General features: G+C 39.2%; 1 protein-coding gene across 4 annotated transcripts in view; it reads right to left on the minus strand.

Moving 5' to 3' along the window:
• The window catches only part of thada (THADA armadillo repeat containing), a 251,417-nt gene that overhangs the window by 217,903 nt on the left and 9,665 nt on the right, over window positions 1–23,849 (minus strand). For all 4 annotated transcript variants that reach the window (XM_061910918.1, XM_061910920.1, XM_061910919.1 and 1 more), the window contains 11 exons: window positions 20,492–21,213; window positions 20,228–20,382; window positions 19,994–20,149; window positions 18,684–18,791; window positions 18,484–18,607; window positions 18,055–18,200; window positions 15,817–16,036; window positions 15,596–15,731; window positions 14,147–14,283; window positions 10,527–10,652; window positions 10,031–10,191 (listed from right to left, as the gene is read on the minus strand). In XM_061910918.1, the coding sequence (XP_061766902.1) occupies window positions 10,031–10,191; window positions 10,527–10,652; window positions 14,147–14,283; window positions 15,596–15,731; window positions 15,817–16,036; window positions 18,055–18,200; window positions 18,484–18,607; window positions 18,684–18,791; window positions 19,994–20,149; window positions 20,228–20,382; window positions 20,492–21,213 (2,191 nt within the window). The remainder of the gene's footprint in view (window positions 1–10,030; window positions 10,192–10,526; window positions 10,653–14,146; window positions 14,284–15,595; window positions 15,732–15,816; window positions 16,037–18,054; window positions 18,201–18,483; window positions 18,608–18,683; window positions 18,792–19,993; window positions 20,150–20,227; window positions 20,383–20,491; window positions 21,214–23,849) is intronic.

The following is a 23,849-nucleotide window of genomic DNA, read 5'->3' on the forward strand; positions in this document are numbered from 1 at the left end:
AAGCAAATGTCTATCTCTTCTGTGGAAGTAGGGCTTTCACCGATCCAACCGAGCCATGCCAAATAAACACCGGAGCTGTCAGAATTTAACCGACTAGCAACTTTGGTGGTCTTTCCCTTATACCTTCATAAACTGTGTAACAAAGGCTCACTGGCTAACACTTTTTGAGCTACTGTGAAAAGACGACAAAACGTCTTGACGACAATTAGCTTGTTTTAACCCAACTAAAAGCCTTTGTGGCACGAATGATCCTTTCCCTAAGTACATGAGAAAAACTTTCTTAAACTGTTGATCACTGCATATCAACAACTACTGCTGTTGCTATGGTGCAAGGCAGTGACAGAAACATCTGTACTGTTGCTGGGCCAACGGAGATGGAACACGGAATGCTGGCTGACAGAGACAAGTTTCAGCTCCAAATAAGCACTCTCGCACTACATGCATGTGCTCATGCATGTCATCACTGCGGTAGGGCAGAATTACTTTGTCAGTACCCAACTTTCCAAACAACAGGACTCACCCCCCAGACTGTCAACGCCACATACAGACTATTCCCTCACACAAAGTGTTGACTTCATGAATGGCAGATACAAAAGAAAATAAGGATGTCATAAAAACAGAGGGGTTCAGATTTTCCTCCTACATAAGTTAGACCATTAAAATGTTAAGTTACAAAAAACAATTTTCAAATATAGTGCTAACTTGGCTCACGAGCGCCTGACATTACGACAGTTTGAAATATGAACCACCTGTCTGCTATTTGTTTGGGTTACAAGCTAGCTTCATAAACCTAGTCGGCGTGGCGAATGCCAGAATAAACCCCAAAAATTCCACCACACATCCGGTGTCGCACTAACTAGCATTAGGTAATAGCTACACATACAAAACTTTGTTTTTCCAACCATGGGTCCAAAGACAGGTAAGTGTGAAGGACAGGGCCGATATGAAAAAATTAACAATGTTCATCGAGTTACACAAAAAAAAATTAAAAATTCGACCAATGACGTCCGTGTAGCCAACTTGGGGAAGCAGAACGATCATAGCACTTTACAGGGAGAAGTCGATTAAAGGGCCCTTCTAATGCTGACAATGCTAGCAATTATTTTACAGTCCTGGTGCCTAAAAGGTATATCTGCAGGAAAAATTACCCCCAAAATAGACACAGTAGGGATTTCAGGTTTGTTTTATAACTTGTTTCAGCACATTTTGGAATGTCCACTTTTAGCACTAAAATGTCAGCCTTCTGACGTCAACTACAGAAGACTGAAGGCGATTTATATTGTGTATTATGTTTTGGTAGCATATTTGTTTTACGCACAGAATCAAAGCTTTGAATCCGAGTCAGAACCTGCAGAAAAAAGAAATATTGTGAACAATATGTGTTGCACAAGTTTTCGCCACTTTTTGCTGCAATAGACTTTGTGGCTCATCTTTGGCTTGGAGCAGACACTCCAGTGGCTACATTATAGGGTTGGGCGATAATACGACAATAAACATGTGATAAAATAAAATAATTATAATCAAAGAGGAGTTACATTATGAATACAAAATGTTTACATGTAACATATATTTCTCACTGGTCCTTATTTTTAAATAGGTCATAAAAAATAACAATACATATCAATCTCGACGGTTATAACACACTTATATTGTGATATTTATCAGTCATATCGCCCAGCCTTACTACATAATGAAGCTTAATAGTATTTTGTTTGCCCTCTTTTACTGATGTTTTATTGCTGGTATTGTACCTTCAGTTAAGGTGAATTGTGTTAGAGAAAAGGCTGGATGAACATGGATGGATATTTTATTCCTCTTTAAGAGGAACTCAAATTAGCAGGAGCGTTACAAGGATTGAAACACAAAGAGCATGCAAAGTTAAGAAAAGGAATAAAAAGTATTACGAATATCGTGACAAGTTTAAGAAAATACCCCCAAAAGGCAGACACTGGAGATAGGGAAACAGGTGTTTATATACTGACATCAATATATCTTTATTGCTCAAGTAAACTATATCAGTTTTGAGGTATTCATGGACAAGGGAAATAAAAACGTACAATTAAGTGATCAAAATAATATTTTTATAGGCCTTTATCTGCACTGTCAATATGGGGAAATGGGCTTGATTTCTGTGGAGGATCTCACAACAAGAGGGGGCAACATATCGAGTCTGGCTATGAAAAAAGGTCATTCTAAGCAATGTTAGTTATCTACCATATATCCCAAAATAATTGATATGATGGGAAATGACTGCCAGATTAAAGAAAATATGTTAGTGAAATTTGGGTCATCTAGGCACAAATGCAAAATGCATTTAAAGGGGACTGATTATGCAAAACACACTTTTTTTTTTTTTTTACATATTAATACCTGTTTTTTTGGTATCTGCACAAATCCTGCAAATTTGAAATCAAACCAAGGAGGCATGGTAAAGATATTCATAAAATAATCTTGCTTTCCTTCATACTTCCAAACAAGCCATTTTGCTCACTTGTTGATTTCGATGGATATCTACATGTATAGCAGGGGTCTCAAACATGCGGCCCGCGAGACGTTATTTTGAAGCCCGCACTTTGATATGACAATTTAATGTATGTGCGGCCCGCGAGTGTAATATGCACGGAACTTGACAGTTTCATACTTCCCAACATTCCCAATTTTCACGGGAGTCCTCTTAATATCTTAATATCATTCTCTGGTAATCCCTGCCAATTTTTACCCAATCAACAATACTCAGGGGTTGCCGCAATGGCACTGTTCTTAACGCCCTCTGAATCCTGTACAGAGAGCATGCAAGCCTATTTGATTGATACATTTGGCTGAGCAGTACACATGTGTGATGTTGCAAGACATATTTGGTCTACAGCTACACAGGTCACACTGAGGGTGACCGTAAAAAAAAACTTTAACACTGTTACAAATATGTGTCAGCATGTGAACCCACACCAAACAAGAATGACAAACACATTTCAGGAGAACATCCGCACCGTAATACAACATAAACTCAACAGAACAAATACCCAGAATCCCATGCAGCTCTCACTCTTCCGGACTATAAAACACACACCCACGCTACCACCAACCCTCCAGACCCCCACCCTCCCTATTTGCGTCGGTTGAGGTTTTGTGTATTGTAGCCCGGGAGAGTTTGGGCTGCAAGGTGTTGTGGGTATTTGTTCTCTTGTGTTTAAGTTGTGTTAGGGTGCGGATGTTCTCCCAAAATGTGTTTGTCATTCTTGTTGGGTGTGGGTTCAAAGTGTGGCGCATATTTTTAACAGTCTTAAAGTTGTTTATACGGCCACCCTCAGTGTGACCTGTATGGCTGTTGAGTAAGTATGTCTTGCAGCCACTAACATTGTTCTGCACAAGTCTCGCACAACATGATTTAGAGTTGTTACTTTAGTTGTGTTATATGCGCGAATACGAGTTGTAGAGCACTAGTTCTCTTATAGATGGTACGCTATGTGAAGGTATGCCAAGGGTTAAGTGAGAATTATCAAAAACATTCTAAATAATAGCAGTCAGTCATAAATACTTAAAGGCCTACTGAAATGAGATTTTCTTATTGAAACGGGGATAGCAGGTCCATTCTGTGTGTCATACTTGATAATTTCGTGATATTGCCATATTTTTGCTGAAAGGATTTAGTAGAGAACATCCACGATAAAGTTCGCAACTTTCGGTGTTAAGAGAAATGCCCTGCCTCTACCGGAAGTCACAGACGATGACGTCACACGTGTGGGGGCTCCTCACATATTCACATTATTTATAATGGGAGCCTCCAACAAAAAGTGCTATTTGGACCGAGAAAATGACAATTTCCCCATTAATTTGAGCGAGGATGAAAGATTTGTGTTTGAGGATATTGATAGCGTCGGACAAGAAAAAAAAAATAGATTAAAAAAAATAAGTTAAAAAAAAACACGATGGCATTGGGACGGATTCCGATGTTTTTAGAGACATTTGGATAATTCTGGGAAATCCCTTATCTTTCTATTGTGTTGCTAGTGTTTTAGTGAGTTAAATAGTACCTGATGGTCGGAAGGGTGTCTACAGGGGTGTCTTGACGCCAATGTCTCAGGGGAGTCGACAGCAGCTATGGACGGCACAAGCTCAGCTTTTCTTCGGTAAGAACTGACTTTTTAACCACAATTTTTCACCGAAACCTGCTGGTTAACATTTGGTAGGGATCCATGTTGGCTTGACCGCGCTCTGATCCGTAGGAAAGTTTCACCTCCAGGAATTTTAAACAAGGAATCACCGTGTGTTTGTGTGGCTAAAGGCTAAAGCTTCCCAACTCCATATTTCTACTGTGACTTATCCAATATTAATTGAACACATTGCAAAAATATTCAGCAACACAGATGTCCAAAATACTGTGTAATTATGCGGTTAAAGCAGACGACTTTTAGCTGTGTGTGTGTGCAGCGCTCATATTTCCTTAAAACCTGTGACGTCTTGCGTACACGTCATCACTACACGACGTTTTCAAGACGAAACTCCCGGGAAATTTAAAATTGTAATTTAGTCAACTAAAAACTTAAAGGCAGTGCAGTCACGGCAGCCCTTAATAATGTCGGCCGGGTGAAAATTGGGACAAATTCGAGAAAATGGTTGCACCGGTAGATTGTCGGGAGGTGCACTGAAATTCAAGAGTCTCCCGGAAAAATCGTGAGGGTTGGCTTTCCTGCCCTAGCAACGCTAGGGCAGGAAAGCCATTCATAGAAGGTGAATTCATTAAAAAGTGCACGTTAGATTTTTTAAGAAATCTTTTCTTGCGGCCCAGCCTCACCCAGTTTCTGCATCCAATGGCCCCCAGGTAAATGGAGTTTGAGACCCCTGATGTATGGTGTAGATTTACCCGAAAAGTTGCAAGTACGCCATTGTAGTCCGATGCTAGCAATGAATAAGGTCCTTCATTTCCTCTACCCTCATGTTGTGTCTCCTGTCTCCTATATGCACGTGTATATGTGTTGAACAATTTCCCTTGTGGATCATTAAAGTTTGTCTGAATCGTAGTCTAAGTATCCTCCACAGTTGCCATATCTAAATCAGCGTATAGTTCCAACTTTTATCTGTCAAACTCAATCAGGAAGTGCTAAAAACTACAACATGGCTGAAAGGGTACAGACACAACCAAAGTGGAGGCGCATAATTATGACCGCCCACAAAACAGCGCATTCTGAACAGACCCTTAGAAAGATGCTTGAAGATGATGTTTAAAAACATAAGACTGTATATGCAAAATTTTGACCGAAGCAACACCATTTCAAAAATAAGTGTTTTGAATGTAGAAAAACTATCATAATATGACCCTTTACGGCTGTTATAAGGGTGTAAAATATATGTATTTTTAACTTGAAGTAGACCTATTATTGTAAGCAAAACCAATTTTCTTACCTATTTGTATCTGTTTTTGTGTATTTGAGATCTGCATAGGTCCCGAAAGTTTAAAATCAAAACATGGAGGCATTGCGGACATATTTATGAAACAACCCTGCCTTCCTTCACACTTTCTCCAAAAGAGCCGTTTGGAATTTACCCAATTTGTGATGTTTTTCCAATTTGTGACATCAGCTGATAACTCCATATATGTTAGAGGTTTCCCAAAGAGCTTTGTGCAAGTCTGCCATTGTAGTCCGACATATTCAACAAGTTATTTCTTCTTGTCTGTCCTTTTGTTATGAGGCTAACTGTCTCGTACATGCACATGTATCCTCCGCTGTTGCCATTTCTAATACAAAGTAGTGTATAATTCGAAATGATATCTGTCAGTAAACTCCATGTGGAAGCTCTAATAATTAAAACATTGTTGATAGGGTGCAGCCAGTTGAAGTGGAGTAACGTAAATAAGACCACCCACAAAACGGTGCACCCTAAAGAGAAAATGGTCTGGGCAAAATATTGATCAAAGAACCACCACTACGTGCTATGTAGACCACAAAGATATGTTTTTTGAATGTGTCGCGACTCGCAAGGCATTCAATCGATCGCAACTGGACGGTTTGGTTTGTCTTAGAAGATGTTTTGCCTCTCATCAGAGTAGGCTTCATCAGTTTATGCTCATAGATCTAATCTAGATCTGACCCATCCAAGTCTATGAGCATGAACTGATGAAGACTACTTGGATGAGAGGCAAAACGTCTTCTAAGACAAACCAAACCGTCCAGTCGCAATCGATTTCATGCCCTGAGATGACAATGACCTGGATGAATGAGAACATTCATAAACACGTTTTAAATGTAGAAAAACAATCATAATACGAACCTTTCAACAGTACTATTTTTATTTCTTAGCTATTATCAGTTTGGTTTTTTTGTCTCACCAAAAGCAGATTATATTTGTAGGTGACTCTACAATCAATTTAGTAGGTGTAAACAACACACATTCAGCACACAAAACAATTCCCACTCACTCACTCAGGAGTTGAAATGCACAGTCAACTGGTTAAACCAACCACAGAAACACAAACACACAAGGACACTAACTCTCTACCCCCTATGAAGCCAAACAGAAATTTTGTCTGCTACTCTTGTTATTGTAGACTTGAACATGCTGAACCACTCATTGCTCTGCGAGTTTGCCCGTGTACTTTTGTGGATGTTGTTTGTCGTGCCCAGTGTTTGCCTGCTGGTGGTGGAAGTGATTTGGAAAGAACGTAGTGGAAAAAAGAGCCACATTGTGGCCATTAAAATAGCAGGGTCACGCCTTAAATTCTTGGCATTAACAAGTGAAGATACCTTACACATTTTGAGGCTCTACCTTTGCAGTGCGCAAACTTAAATACATTTTATGATACTATCTGATTCCATATTTTAATATAGTTCGGCTCTGCATTAAATGCATATATTTGACTATCCCTGATGTATTTTTGATTTTCATAGTTTTATTTTGTTTGTTTTTTTAGGACATGCATTTCCGAAATGCAAAAATGTAGACCACATATAAGTCCAGTAAACACACAATTTCTTTTGTGTGGTCGTACATTCATGTCTGTTGTGGTCTCTATTATTATGTCACATATTTGTAATGTATATGCTAAAAGTATGGAATTACACAATGTATATTAGTCAGTTAAATTTTGACAAAACTTGGTTGAAACTGAGTATCTGTCATTGATTTGCGCTTTACATGATGACACAACTTCTGTTAAAAATAAACAGTGTGTATTTGTATTGGTGTATAGTGAAGGTCCCCTGGAGGGCACAGCAGCCGTTGAGTTAAAGCACAATGAACATCCACATAGGTTCAAAACCAAAGGCAATGCTGGTCAGATACATGTATTCCAAGACATATCTTTTTAATACAACCAGCCTTACATGTATAGTACCCTCAAAACAACTGGCTCATTCAAAATATATGAACCAAGTCACCATCATAATACTGTAAATAATTAAGCTTTGATTTTCAGAAGCTGGTATGGCAGAATTGACACATATTTAAGTGTGTTTATTGAATGTATTTGATTGATTTCAAATCTACACTACCGTTCAAAAGTTTGGGGTCACATTGAAATGTCCTTTTTTTTCGAAGGAAAAGCACTGTACTTTTCAATGAAGATAACTTTAAACTAGTCTTAACTTTAAAGAAATACACTCTATACATTGGTAATGTGGTAAATGACTATTCTAGCTGCAAATGTCTGGTTTTTGGTGCAATATCTACATAGGTGTATAGAGGTCAATTAAACGCTCAAAATGGCCAGAAAAAGAGAACTTTCATCCCCCAGTCCCCAACTGGCATCTTCATTAAATAGTACCCGCAAAACACCAGTGTCAACATCTACAGTGAAGAGGCGGCTGCGGGATTCCGGGCTTCAGGTCAGAGTGGCAAAGAAAATGCCATATCTGAGACTGGCCAAAAAAAGAAAAAGATTAAGATGGGCGAAAGAACACAGACATTGGACAGAGAAAGACTGGAAAAAAGTTTTGTGGACGGATGAATCCAAGTTTGAGGTGTTTGGATCACAAAGAAGAACGTTTGTGAGACGCAGAACAACTGAAAAGATGCTGGAAGAATGCCTGACGCCATCTGTTAAGCATGGTGGAGGTAATGTGATGGTCTGGGGTTGCTTTGGTGCTGGTAAGGTGGGAGATTTGTACAGGGTAAAAGGGATTCTAAAAAAAGGAAGGCTATCACTTCATTTTGCAACGCCATGCCATACCCAGTGGACAGCGCTTTATTGGAGCCAATTTCATCCTACAACAGGACAATGACCCAAAACACACCTCCAAATCGTGCAAAAACTATTTAGAGAAGAAGCAGGCAGCTGGTATTCTATCTGTAATGGACTGGCCAGAGCAGTCACCAGATCTGAACCCCATTGAGCTGTTGTGGGAGCAGCTTGACCGTATGGTACGCAAGAAGTGCCCATCCAACCAATCCAACCTGTGGGAGCGGCTTGTAGAAGCACGCGTGGGGTGCAATTTCTCCAGATTACCTCAACAAATTAACAGCTAGAATGCCAAAGGTCTGCAATGCTGTAATTGCTGCAAATGGAGGATTCTTTGACGAAGGCAAAGTTTGATGTAAAAAAAATCTTATTTCAAATACAAATCATTATTTCTAACCTTGTCAATGTCTTGACTCTATTTTCTATTCAATAAGTGTGAATAAGTGTGACTAAGTGTGACTTTTCATGGAAAACACAAAATTGTTTGGGTGACCCCGAACTTTTGAACGGGAGTGTATTTTAACCAGATAACTAAAGAGTATTAAAAAACTAGATACAATGTCGCAGAATGGGCCAGCTATCTGTTGCTAAACTAAGGCATTGAGACTTAACCATTTTGCACAGTGTACTTTAATATATTTTTGAAACAGAAATGTTAACAATGCTAACAGCTGGCATTCTAGCAACCTTTATGGATGCATCATAACATGGGAACATCTCTTGCTTCAATAGATGGTTGTTTAAATGTTAAATCTCAATGTTACAGAAAAATGCTAAAGATATTGCCTATCCAATTGGGAACTATCTATGTAAAGTCCATCCATCCATCCATTTTCCACTGCTTATCCCTTTCAGGGTCGCGGGGGGTGCTGGAGCCTATCTCAGCCGCATTCAGGCGGAAGGGGGGTACACCCTGGACAAGTCGCCATCTCATCGCAGGGCCATCACAGATAGACAGACAACAATCACAATCACAATCACATTTGCACACTAGGTCCTTAGAGCTCTTTAAATTCCCCCAGAATCCCCCAAAATATAAATGTTAACAATGCTAATACAGAGCGTGCTAATTTTTAGAAACATTGTGATAATATGGGAACATATCATGCTTCAACAGATGGTTTCTTTAGTGCCTAATATATATACGCAAAATGCTAAACCTAGCACCTACCAGCATATCGCTAAGCACCGAAAGTGCAGTTCTACCGGGAATTAGCATCATACCATCTTAATGTATGCAATTTAATATGAGAATATTTGTCAATAAACTATACCCTTAAACAGTTAGTGCTAGTTTGCCAGGTGTAAGCATACTAAGTACTGAAAGTGCCAAGTCAGTTCTATAGTGTTCCATTATGCCATGTGCTGTATATACAGTATTTGTACTTTGACTCAAGTAAAATAGCTAAAAAATGATCATGCTTAGAGCACGCCGAGTACAGTAAGTGTCAAAGCAGTTCAATGGTGTTCCCACATTATGCGATGCACTGCATTTTTTTTTTATACATGAGTGAAATGCTATTATGCCTACAGTTAGCATGCCTGAGTACCGAAAGTACCAAGGTAGTTCCATAGCGTCCTTGCATCATGCCACGTACTGTGGCTGCATTGCTTTAGAAGCAGGCCCATAATAAGGTTAAACAGTAGGTATTACAGACATGCCATGCTTAGTTCTCAGTGACTCTTACTTTGCGGTCATAATTTGTTACATTACAAAGGGATTTATTTTTACTGAGTCAGTGTAAGGGTGATGCAGTGTATATCTTATAGTTGCACTAATTACAAGTACGACCATAAATGTTGGAATGGCAGAACGGAAAGTGTGGCATATGCAAAGGCATCAATTCTAGGTCTCACCTGTTCCTCTGTGATGAGCCCAGGATGTTTGTATGCATTGTCACCGGTGTAGTGCAGCGGCAGGCTCTGACACAGCTGCCCCAACAGCATGGCTACTTCCTTCATGCTCCGCCAGCAACACACCAGCACCATCTGGGCTGTCACTCTATAGTCTTCGCCACCTGGAAAATGCCCACATGTGTTCAAATGTGCAAAACCACACAAAAGAAAAAGCAAAGTTTGATAATTTTTCATTGAGATTGAAAAAAAGGGGGTACACAATATCCCACAAAAAAGGACAAACACTGCCCTCATCAGGACATCGCTAATATAACAAGAACATGCACCATCAGTGTGACGATCACAAATACATTTAAATTGTGGTGAAAGACCAATGAGAAAAGTAAAAAAATATATATATTTTCTGATATGCTTAGTTAAGTATTACAAGGGGAGCAATATAGACTGTATGCTTTATTTTTAAAATTAATTAGGTTTATGGTTATTTGTAACACACCAGTGGTCCTTGTTTCTGTGTAATCCTCTTCATTGTGTGTATCTAGCTCTCTGGCGCTAGTAAAGAAATCATTGGTGTCCCTGGGTTGAATCTCCTGTAGGATCTTCTGCAGTCCACTTGAGGCGTCTGTAACAAGCAACACATACATTTGTAACATGTTGATGCCATCAGTGGAAAAATATGCAGAGACCCATGGAGGCATACTGTACATGCATTTGAAGTATTTGGCCGAATATCTGTATTGGGATATATATATTGCAGCCTCCGGCAATAACAATATATATCAAAATATATTATTTGGCATATATTTTAATATAGAAGTATTTCAGAACAGGTTACAAAGGCATCTAATTTGGCTGTTGCAAAATTTGTATAATTTCTGGTAATGTTATTTTGTCAAATTAATTTACTTGTTAATTTACTGTTAATATTTGGTTACTTTCTGTTGTAACATGGTTCTATCTACACTTCTTTTAAAATGTAATATGCATATTCTTCTGTTGTTTGGATATTACATTAGTTTTGGGCAATACTACACATTTGGTTACTGATCCAATACAGAGTAGTTACAGAGGCAGTGTATTGTATAAAAATGCTGATATTGATAATTCAAATAATCACGATTATTGAATGATTAACTTTTTCTTACAATTGTAATCACTAGGACTGTCTTCAATTAGTCGGAGCTTCTGCTTCGACTATCAACCTCGCAACCGAATCATCGGATATTAATATTTCCTCCCACCACCGCAGGAAGGAGATGGGTTAATAACTGCTGAGGCCCTCACGTACAGTAAGTGTGTTGGAAGGACACATTAATTGCATTCATCATCATGTCTTCTATAAACATTAGTACAATATTTGTGTGTGCAGACAAATACATTTTAGAGAGAAATAAATAAATCTTAGCTGTCATTTCAGCCTTTTGGTCACTGCTTCCTGGCAAGATGTCTCGTCTCTAAAATCAGTTAGCATGCTTGGACCTCCCCATCTTATTATATCAAAACTTTTTGTCAGCAAAGAATATTTTCCTAAGGATTTTTCTCCATCAGGGATGTGATTGGGGCAGGATGGGACGGACTGATGTAAGGCACCGAGCACGTCGTGGAACTGTGCAGACAAAAACAGTATAACGGTGTAAAAATATCAATTGAATATTTAAATTTGTTCCTAGGATTGGTTCTGATATAAATTGCAGTGTTTAGGGACCTATTTCCTGAATTTGTATACAAGAACAAAAACGACAAAATATTTTGTGATAATAAAAACTATCAATCTAATCACTGTAGTATCGACCATAAACTGATCTTGGTATCGGTCGATATTTGTATCCATCTGCCCACCTCTGTTCAAGCATTCTAGTTTAGTGGTAAGCAAGGCTTGTTATAAACTTCTACTGTGTGGAGTGTAGCATGTTAACTGTAGCTATTCCTTGTCCTCCAGTGATAAAGGTACATGTAAGTAGCAGTTTATTTGTTTCCATAGAGGCAAGGATCACTTTGCACTGTTGAGGAACATTAGTCGGTAGTGAAAATGCTACAAAATGCGCTGAGGACGCTTCCATTTTCTTGTCGCTGTCAAATTTGCAGAACACATTCACAATGTGTTATCTATATGATCCTAAATTTGATCTTAAAATTATCCTACATTTTAGTGTGAAGGGATCATATTATGATAATAGGTCCCCTTAAACACAGTAGCATCGCTAGCCCAACAAGGACCTTCTCCTAGTAGCTCCACCCAATCGGCTAATAATCCAATACAATTCTTCACTAAGAAAATTGAGCTCTTTGAAAAGAAAATTAAAGACTCTCCATCCCAGCTTCAACAGAGTTCTATAAATGCAGATACAAATGTGAGCATTACTGCAAATACGCTCCAAAATAATCTCTCTCACTTAAAGTAGGAAACGCTTGAGATTGATTGATTGATTGATACTTTTATTAGTAGTTTGCACAGTACAGTACATATTCCGTACAATTGACCACTAAATGGTAACACCCGAATAAGTTTTTCAGCTTGTTTAAGTCGGGGTCCACGTTAATCAATTCATGGTAAAAAGAGACTTTTGCGACTCGTAAATGGGACAAGACATACATAATGTCTACTTGACCCACATACTGGGAAACTCATTAAGGAGCTGTTTGTAATATTAGGACCATCAGTGCTAAATATTATTAACGTATCACTCTCCTCTGGTACTGTTGCCCTGGCATTCAAAACGGTGGTTATTCATCTTCTGCTTAAAAGACTTAACCTTGACCCTGACCTCCTTCTGAACTACCAACGGGTGTCACACCTCCCGATCATTTCAAAAGCCCTTGAAAAAAAATTGTTGCACCACAGATGAAAACTTTGCGTCCAATTATCTTTTTGAACTTTTTCAGTCGAGTTTCAATGCAAATCACTCTAATGAGAACGACAGCCCTTGCAAAAGTGACCAATGATTCGCTATCGATGGATGCTGATGCGTCATCTGTGTTGCTACTGCTTAATCTCAGCGCTGCCTTTGACACCGTTGATCATAGCATTATTTTAGATCGCATTAAATCACAAAGAGGTGTGTCGGATTTAGCATTTTCCTGATTTAGCTCTCATCTTCCTGAAAGACGCACTGTGTATCTCGTAACAATGTAACAGAAAAAATATTTGAGAAGCACTGAGTTAGTACAAAAATAGAGCTGCTAGACTTTTGACCAGAACAAAAACATTATGCCTAAACTAGACCAGCTGCACAGTCTTCCGGTACAACCAAGGTGCAAATTTAAGGTTTTGTTACTTACGCACAAATTCCTAAACGGTCTACCACCATCTTATCTTGTCGGTTGTATTGTGCCCTAAGATCCGTCCCAAACTCTGCATTCCAAAAACACCAGCTTATTAGTGACCCCAAAAGCCTCAAAAAAAGACTGAAGTTTATAATCACCAGGCAACAAGGCAACAATAACATCCATTTTCTAAAATAATTTCATTCATGAATACATCTCCTTTGTCTGTGATTGACAGCTATGAAACACCAATCATTTATTGCGCTGTCAAAATCAAGGGCCCCTGGGCTTCAGCCCAAATAAGTCCATGCATTAAGGCGGCTTGCCCCCCTCTGACTTTATGGTGGCTTTCCAATGGACTGTAGTCCCACTTTATCTAATAATGTAACAATTCAATAATTATACCCACTCAACATCAATTGCAGCTGATCACCATTGAAAGGGGTTCCCTACATCTGTGGTCCCTTCTCAAGGTATAATCTTTTACCCCATCTGTGGTCTTTAGAGCATTTTCATGCCAGGATGTGGGTTTAGATCAGGGACTGTGATTGTGAGTTTGTGAAGCTCTTTGAGACACTTGTCATTAAGGGCTGTATGAATAAACCTTGATTTAACATGCATTATCACAATATAATGATAGTATTGAAAGCTCTATCGTCAACCCTATTTGTGTAATTCATATTGTATTTCGTCTATATCAAGCAACCCCAATTTGAATGTAATTAATTTGAATATTTCATAACAAGTACCCACTGACCATGCATCACAGCATCACATCAATAAACTATTGTCAGACTATCAAACACTTGATCCAGGTGGGGAAAACCATATGCTGTGTCATCAGAAAATTACCTGTCCCAACATCCATTGGGATGAGCCCCTCAGGGGAAGAGCTCTGAACAACAGGGGAGACCACATCAGACAAGCGGTAACACACAGCAATGAGTTCCGACACCAGACGCCTCCACTCCTCTGTGTGATGCAAAGACCTAAAAACACACAGATATTCAAATAAGCACTAATAATGTCAAGGCCAGAATAACTTTTACAAATAGAAATGTTGGGACATTTCCCATGATCCTGAACATTCTACGGTTTACTTCCGACTGACCTTTTGACAGCCGACATTCGTATTCCATGACGGCTTTGTGGTTTTGTGTAAATAAAGACACACATTTCTTTGTTCTGGCCACTTTGGCACATCAGACCACCACAAGAGATGGATTGTCCAAACGAGTTCCATCGGAGCACTAAATTATCCACACAGAGGACGTTATTTCCTGTTTGTTAAGATGAGATAGCCAAGCACTGGCAAGCTAAAAAGGAACCAACTTACTGTACGTCAGCAGCACAATTAGGTCCACCGCGAATGTAACTTGGCAGCAACAGTAGCAGAAGCTTAGCGTGAGCAAGTGTGCTAATAAGAGGAGAGCGCCAAACACAGAACAACCATGGATGGTCACGAGACTACTTGGGCACAACTATGCCCTGCAAAGCAAAAGCAAAAATTTCAAACTGTAGTGTTGCCCCGATTATACTAGCTATAACCCCCACATTATACAAGGCAACACTAGATAGCTGAGTGTCTGTGTAGGCCGGCAATTTATTTTAGGATGTGTATGATTATCATATGGGTTGTATGTAATTAAAAGCCATCACTTTTCACACACACACAAACACACACACACACAGTAAACACTCTCTTAAATAAATATACATTTTAAAACCTATGTTATTTTAACATTAAATCTTAAATGGATACTCAAATATCTAAGTACTCAATGCGACTCAGTGGTACCTTAAATAATTGAAATCCACAATGCACTGAGACCACAGTACGTGAACCGTGATGTGGCGAGGGAAAAACTGTATTTGGATAATAAAAATAGCATTTACAGTGTAGACCAGGGACTACTGATTACTGTGCTGCAACACAAGGTGCCGTGAAAGATTATCAGGTGTGCCATGAGAAACTTTCATCATTTATTTTGCTAAATATTGCATAATTGTTCATCTATATATGCAAAGGATGATGGTGACAGTAAAACAACTTCCACTAGAGGGCAGAAGGTTTTGTGATGTGTAGTGAGGTTTTTGTGATGTTCTAATCTTTATCATTCCAATAAAAAATAGGGAACACTGGTTAAGAAGACTCACCTGGAAATGTTTAGTTATGTTTCCTAATGTTGGGTTTATGTGTCATTTACTTTAAATTTTAGTCACGCTCATATAGACTCTCAAACAAGTGCCAATAATTGGCACTACCTCGTGCCCTGTCACAAACATAAAAATTGTTCTCACTCTGTGTTGAGACTCTGCAGGACGGCAGTAATGCAGTGGACTCTGCCATACAGAGGGTAGGAAGCAGCAGCCTGCAAGAGGAAAGACTCCGCTTTGGAGACCTCCAACTTCAGACAGAGCAGCAATAATTGAATCACTGTGGAGGGAGAAATATGATTATATTTCCATATTTACAATATGATCTAAAGTGCACGTCTCTTGAGCCTGGATGTCCATCTCACCAGCAAAAGTATTAACCTCCAGAACATCAGGCCCATGTGGAAACGAGGGAGGCTGGAAGTCAAAACCCTGTTTCTGGGCACAGTGTAGCAGTGCCCGGCTCAGATTAGGCTGGTGGAGCATCAGGTCTAAGAGGTGGGCCGCTGTAACACTGTCAAAAGGTTTGGTGCTGGTGCTCAGATCCAACGCAGCCTGAAGTACAACACACATCCTGTCGTGTTCCTAAGCCCACATGGACCAAAGATAAATCAGAAGTTGTCTATTGTAATATCAGCTTCAAATTATGTTCTAATTTAACAAATAGAATTGGAGAAAAAAAATAATCACTGAGTGGGATTATTACACTTGACTGACTGTATAAGAAAAACGTATAATTAAAAAATAAAACACAGACAACCATATTGGCTTTATCTATACATATTAGTGAGCAATATGTAGAATTCATTACACATTTTTTTGTTTTTCATTACGTTTTACTTCTATTGCACTGCAACAACGTAATATCCACATAACGGGATAGATAAAGGTTTATCCTATTTTATCCTATCCACTTGTAAAGGTTGTTCAATCAAATAGGCAGGTTCCAGTGATACCAAAGAAAAACTGTTTCATCTGATTTGATTGAATTATGTTCTTCATTCGTGTACACACATTGGCCACTAGTGACACCTAAATACCCAGTAAATTTAAAAAAGTATGACTATACAAAAAAATAATTATATTGTAGTAGGGTTGTCCAGATAACAATAATTTGGTACTGGTACCAAAATGTAAATCGATACTTTTACAAATTAAAGAAACTAAGAAAAAATGTTTCTTATTGCACTCAAAGAACAATTTTAGAAGGTCAAAATATAATTTAAAGGGCACTAAACACATTGTGTTTTTCTTGTTGCACTCAAAGAACAATTTAAAATTTTCCATATTACGTATAGTCTGCCATAATCAATGATTAGATTAGAATATAATAAAAACGCTGTATTTACATTATATTAAATGCTTCATGATTTATGGTTGCCAATCCTGGTATGTGCTTTAAGAGATAAACACAATTATTAGTAAGTACTAAAAACAAAACTATGGATAAATGTACCCAGATAAGCCATGTAGCAGGTAAAACATACATCTGTTAAACAAATAGTGGCACATTTGTTACCAAATTCAGTCATTTTACTTGCACTACTTGACGTTAGATGGGCAGTCTTAACTCTGCTAATATTTGGCATCAATCCAAGCAGCTGTTTGAATATCTACATAATTTCATATTTTGTAAATACATGTGCACAACTGAGGAGCTGTAAACTAATGATAGTAGCATACAGTATGTGTGTTTGTGACAATGTCAACGTGTTCGCTGCGTGACATCAGCGAGTGAGTGTGCAAGTACAAAGAGAGAGGAGCGCGCACATTGCGCAGTAAAGTGATGAAAGGGTCCGGTTGTGTCCTGCAAAACTAGAAACAAAGTAACTAGATTGTCACGGCCTTGAATTCTGACCGGAAAGCGGATCTTAGCAGACCCATTGTGTGGTAAAGTGAACTAAAGGGAACGTCTGCCCTGTGCTCCTCTACTACAGTCTGCACCGGAGCGAACTACATTATCACTTGTCACTCTTTGTAACTCCTTGTGCAGATCAAAATGCTATCTATTCATCCATCGATCTTTTTCCGCTTATCCGAGAGATCGCTTATTATTTAAATGTTTACCTAAGTTCGAAACAAAGGTGGTAATACTAGTCACCACATTTGGCGGGGCGTGTTTTAAAGCAACACTTGAAGCTCGGTGCTTCCTTGTTTAAAGTGTCACCTTTACCGTTGGTTTTGAAGCCCAAAAACCTCCATATTGTGCTTCACACACACTTTTTATTAACCAATACAATTGTCGATTTTTGCCATTCTTCCCCACCACGATGTTATTGCCTGTATGCACTTTATGTGTGCGTTTTGACACACTCAACATCATGCCCCTCGGCTCTGTAGTCACCACAACAAAGCAGCACTTAGATGAAAGAACGATACAGGTACTTTTCAAAGGCAGTAGAGTACCTATTTCAATCAATTAGTATCGCAGTACTTTATTAGTACCGGTATACCGAACAACCCTATATTGTAGTTAGTTCCGGTGATTTCCCAAGTGGGACCCAATAAATTACTACATTTGACATATATTTGCTAGACATTCTCTATCCAGAAAAATCTGGGATATAGCATAAAAAAGTTTTTAAAATACAAAGCATATTAACCTGCAGTCCTACAGCCGACGGAGGAAGTTTCCATAGCAATGTTGAAGCCAGCAATTTAACTTCCAAAAAGTTGCTTGCTACACAGTAGAGGACATTCTGAGCATATGCAGAGTTTACAACCTCACCAAGGGCAAAATCATCAGGCCCTGAGGAGAAGACAGAACGTAATGTCATGTAAAAATATAAATGGATGAGAAAAAGCACAAGCCACTGATCCACACTGGCATCAGGGTGGAGAGGCTTTCCACTGATTAAAAGCATAAAAACAGCATGATGTGTTCCAGAGGTTTGCTGCCTATAAATTAGCCAAGTGATCATCTTTTTGGAAAAGTTTTGCAAAGAATGCTCATTTTGTTTCCATTACAACAAAAAAATGTTTAATACTACTTTAAAATCACACTGCTATCAAAGCATTGTGTGTACACATACCAATGTCAAACGTGAATAGCTCAGCCAGTTGCCCAAGCAAGTGAAGAGACATCAGGCATTTAGAAAACGAAGCTCCAGGAAGCAAAACCTCAAACAAATTTGTGCATAACCAGCGCAGGAATTCCTATCACACACAAATACATAAATGATTAATATACATTTGAAAAAAAAAGTGGAAACATGTATTGTGTGTTGTATACCTTATACTGACATAGTGTATGCTGATCTTTGTCTCTCTGCTCATGCTCTCTCTCTTGGCTCTGTTTCTTTTGCAACAGCTGTGTACTGTCCTTTACTCTGCAAAGCATCTGTCGAGAGAATGGTAAAAGCTAAGTTAAGAGTCAAGTTAACTTACAAAATAACTAAGGATGGGTATCGTCGACATGTTGGCCAATACCAATGAAAAAATATGTACTTTTGAAATGTGTCGGTACTTAAGCGGTGCCAGAACCAGTACTTAAAAAAGAAAAGCATACACATTTTGAACAAAAAAATCCCTTTTTATTTTACAGAATTTTTTGCAATGCAAGAAAATGTGTGAACTGAATATTAACAAGGTATTAGCGATATTGTTATTATAACAACTAACACATAGGAACAAACTACCTATGGCGGCGCGATGATCACAAAAAGGTAATTAGCTTATACAGCTATATTGACATACTGACCCGGTGAGCTGCTGCATCGCCTCTTGGTTGGTAAAAGTTTTAATTCTAGATTATAAATCATGCTTCTCACCTAGATAGTAAACAGTTGTTGCCATAAACCAAGAAGTTGGTCAACTTTGACATCCAACTTAGACCCGTAGATGGCAAGAAAGACACAAAATGATGCTTGTTTGCAACCACTTTTTTTGTTATACCTGCTTGAGGATTATGATTCATTCTTAATCCAACAGGGAAGATGTAACATCTCATCAGTCGGCATCCCACTGAGAGGAGACATTGTAGATTAAGTGATTGTTTTATTATGTTTGTAGGGCAGTAGCGCTACTGACTGGATCTGCTTATCACTCATCTTTCTTATATTAAGGCTCAAAAATAAAAGGTTCTGGATCATCATTTATTCCAAAGCAGTCACTGTTGTCTCTCATGAAGTCTGCAATGGTTAGTAGTTGTTGTGGTTGGTGTTTAATTGTAAATTATATGTACATTTAAAAAAAAAAGTGCAGTTCCCCTTTAACGACGAGTGTTGACAGTGTTGAAAGTGTGGATGGTTATGTCTTTAAGAATTACAGCTGCTCTATTAATGAAAGGCTGACTTGCATCATCCTGCCTTATTGTTATTCCACCTTCACAATAATACAGTACAGTTTATGTGCAGCATTTAGCTTGATGCTAACCATCTTCTGTGCAGCTGAAAAATTATGGCCTATATCTAAATTACTTTAAATGAAGCTCCAATAGCTAGTTGTTTTGTAATGGTTACCACTGTTTAGGCAAGCACCGGTGCCCTTATGGATGTTTAAGTACCGTCCCCTAAAAATAAAAATGTATGACAATTAACTGACCTTCTTGAACAAACTAATTGCCTGCTGTCTGACACCTGGTGATTGGCAGTTGAGGTTAGGAAGCAGGAAGTGGCGGATGAGGTCCATCTCCTGAGACGTCAGAACCTCAGTACTACGGTGGCTCTCACACACCAAACCCAAAGCATCTATCCTCACCTATAACATAAGGCACTGCACATGAATCTTCACAATATTCACTAATAACTCGTACTAATAGAGAAACAAGAAACTTACTTGATCATGTTTGTGTATTAAAGCTTGTCGAAGCAAAGTAAGGGGCACCAGTCCCCCCCAGACACCCTCCTCTGGGGTCTGCATCACACCCTGGGCCCTGGCGGCTCGCAGACATGTCATCAGAGCACCGAGTGCACCCCTGCTGCTAGATGAACCTGTTGAGCACAACAAATATGTACTGTAAGAAGAGTGTGAGGCTACACAGTAATTACTGTTCAATTACTGTAGAAATATTTATGGTTGTCTGTGTCTTTTTAGTTTTACCTATGCAGCGGGATGGTGTTTCTTGCAGGGCCTGCACCATGTGTGTCAGACTGGACGGGCTGCAGCGCAACAATTTGGGCAGAAAATAATCCAAGATGTAACTGGTCTGGTCCAATCTTGCACTGCACAGCACCTGTAGGAGGGGGGTTACCCACATCCGGTGCCAACAATCTATCCAGTCTTCTGCACCCGTCTTTTTTTTACAGGCTTCATCTGCAAGTAGTTGTTTATGGCTGATAAAAAGCCTTTCCAGCAGGTCACTGGCATAGGGAGCCAAAGTCTGGTCCCCCATCAAACCCAGGAGACATGATGGCAGCTGTGGCTGGATTTCAAGCAGGTGCCCAGCACCGTAGAGCTCAACAAGGCACCCTAAAGCTCCATATTTCCCCCTCATATGCCACTCCAGCTGGAGCAATCTTTGCGTGAGCTCAAGGACATAGTTGTCCATTGTTAACTCCGAGGTGAACGAACTGGTATGCTGATGGAGGAGGAGGAGGTTTCGGAACAGGGAGCGTGTCTGATGGCGAACTCCATCTAAAGGATGCTCCCAGTGGGAGTATATATGCTCCAAGAGGCGTTTGTGTACATCAGATCCTCCACTGAGTGACTGCTGAAGGCTGAGGGAACAGAGCTGCCTCTCTCCTTGCAGGCACTCCAGTGCAACATTGCTCCATAGCGTCAGGACCCGAGCCACCACCATCACGGTACTAGACTCTTTTACACTACAGAAAGAAGAATACACAAAATAAAACAAACATGTGCAACTATGAACACATTTTCCAAAATTGTTCAAACTATTTGGGAAACGCCCCTAATATACAATATGTATTGTACAGCAGGGGTCCCAAATTTGCAACACGCAGACTCATATTGTGTGGGCCTCTACTTAAATTCATATGGCACATAATTAAATGAACAAAGCTTTAAACTACTACTATAATTTTAAAATTAAAATTGGAATAAAAGACCTAATGACATCAAGTGTGTCATTAATCAATGTATTGTAAAAGGGCATTTAGTTATGTAATCTTTTGATTATTTTAACATTCAATGAAATATTTCAACATGTAATTAATGAGTTACTTCATTATTTCAGGATTTGACTTATTATTAATGGTATAATATTTTATTATTTCATGTATTTTTGTTATCTGTCAAACTCAACCATCAAAGCCAGTGGAGGGATTCTAAAAACTAAATTGGGTACCTGGCACTTCTATTTGTCTATTGAACTTTGACCAGTAAAAGCGGAAGAGTTCTGGTCGATATGTTAGTCTAAAAAGTGCAAAAAATTCACTTCAATTAGTTACTCTACTGTAACAGATGTATGCTCTCCGTCAGCAAGTCTTGCTTCCACATATGCTGCAAGTACTAAAATATCTACCGCCAACCAAAGAAAAAGTAAAAATTAGATTATTCTTATTGCAGTGTTTTGAAAGATTTCGCAAAGCTCCAGGTTTAGAACCAATGCAATCACTGGACTTGATTTGTGTTAGTCCCGCCCACTGATTTTGAGGGGTGAGTTTGACGATCAAATGGATGGAAATACATTAATGAAGTGCTGACACTCAAGTTCATAAAGTAATAAATAAATCCTTAATTTGTGAAAAAAATAATTATTTGTGAAAAAATTCACTGAATTAAATAAAAAATGGAATTGTACGTTAAATAAATTAATGACACATAATACATATATGTATTTTTTCCCAATAATAATAAATAACACATTTTAAGTGGTCCTATTATGCAAAACTAACTTTTCTTACTTGTCGGTACCTGTTTTTGTGTATTTGTGAATCCCAAAAGTCCCCAAAATTTGAACTCAAACCATGGCATGGTGGAGATGTTTACAAAACGAGTCGTTTGGAATTTGAGACTTAAGACATTCTGGCCTAATTACGTCAGCGGATATCTCCATATATTTTAGCGGTTTACCCTAAATGCTTTGCACAAGTCCACCACTTTTATTTAGTTGTGGTCCAAAGTTGTAGTATTTGACTTCTCTATTCTCTTATTGAGAGGCAGACTGGCTTGTACATACAAACGCATGCTAAATTGTTTCTCTGTTGCAATAGCTAATAAAAAGTAGCGTATACCAGTGGCTCTAACTGATACCTGTCAGTAGACTCAAAATCTACAGCATGGCTGACGCCGTGGAGACACAGATCAAGAGGGCTTGGAGAACGAATACGCCACGTAAATAAGACTACCCACAAAATGGCGCATTCTGATGAGACGATCAGAAAAGAGCTTGAAGATGGTCTTTTTTCTTATCATGTCCAACTAATCAGGCAAATCATATCGTTGATGTAGATGCCCATATCAATACTTCTCTTGTTGCCTTATTTGTATTTGACATTATTAAATGGATTTATATTATTACATGGCGCAGCCGGGTATTAGCAGGAGGGAATAATAAGAGAGAAAAAGGAATACAGAGGTGGAAATTGCAGCGACAAGAGGGGGATAAGACAGAGAGACAACAACAACAAACACAACAATAACAACAACAAAACAGCATCAGCAAATACAATATGTACAAATATGATAGTAAAACGGATAGCAAAGAAGCAATTAGAGAAGTAAATATTTATTACACAGAAATGAAAATGAACATTATTATACTACAAATGAGCAATACAAATACCAATAGCAAAATTTATAATGAATAATAACAATAATTACCTCCATTATCAACAATACAATTGTTTCAAATGCAACAATACATATATGTAATGATAACTTGAAATACAAAGACCCGAAGCCAGCAAGAGACCACACCCCAAATTCTATGAACATTGAGTGTGTAGATATGTAATGTATTTGTGGATGTATGTGGGAGCTGAGCTGAGCTGAGCTGCCACCTTAACGTGGTAGAGGAATTTTGCGTGCCCCAATGATCCTAGGAGCTATGTTGTCCGGGGGCTTTAAGCCCCCTGGTAGGGTCTCCCAAAGCAAACAGGTCCTAGGTGAGGGATCAGACAAAGAGCAGCTCGAAGACCTTTTATGAAGAAGACATATCGAGGACTCAGATTTCCCTTGCCCGGACGCGGGTCACCGGGGCCCCCCTCTAGAGCCAGGCCCGGAAGTGGGGCACGATGGCGAGCGCGTGGTGGCCGGGCCTGTTCCCATGGGGCCTGGCCGGGCACAGCCCGAAGAGGCAACATGGGTCCCCCCTGTATTCCCCCCTCCAATGGGCTCACCACCCATAGCAGGGGCCATAGAGGTCGGGTGCGATGTGAGCTGGGCGGAGGCTGAAGGCAGGGCACTTGGCGGTCCGATCCTCGGTTACATAAGCTAGCTCTTGGGACGTGGAGTGTCACCTCACTGGGGTGTAAGGAGCCTGAGGTAGTGCGCG

This window comes from Nerophis ophidion, linkage group LG09 (genome assembly GCF_033978795.1).
Source record: "Nerophis ophidion isolate RoL-2023_Sa linkage group LG09, RoL_Noph_v1.0, whole genome shotgun sequence".
Classification (NCBI taxonomy): Eukaryota; Metazoa; Chordata; class Actinopteri; order Syngnathiformes; family Syngnathidae; genus Nerophis; species Nerophis ophidion.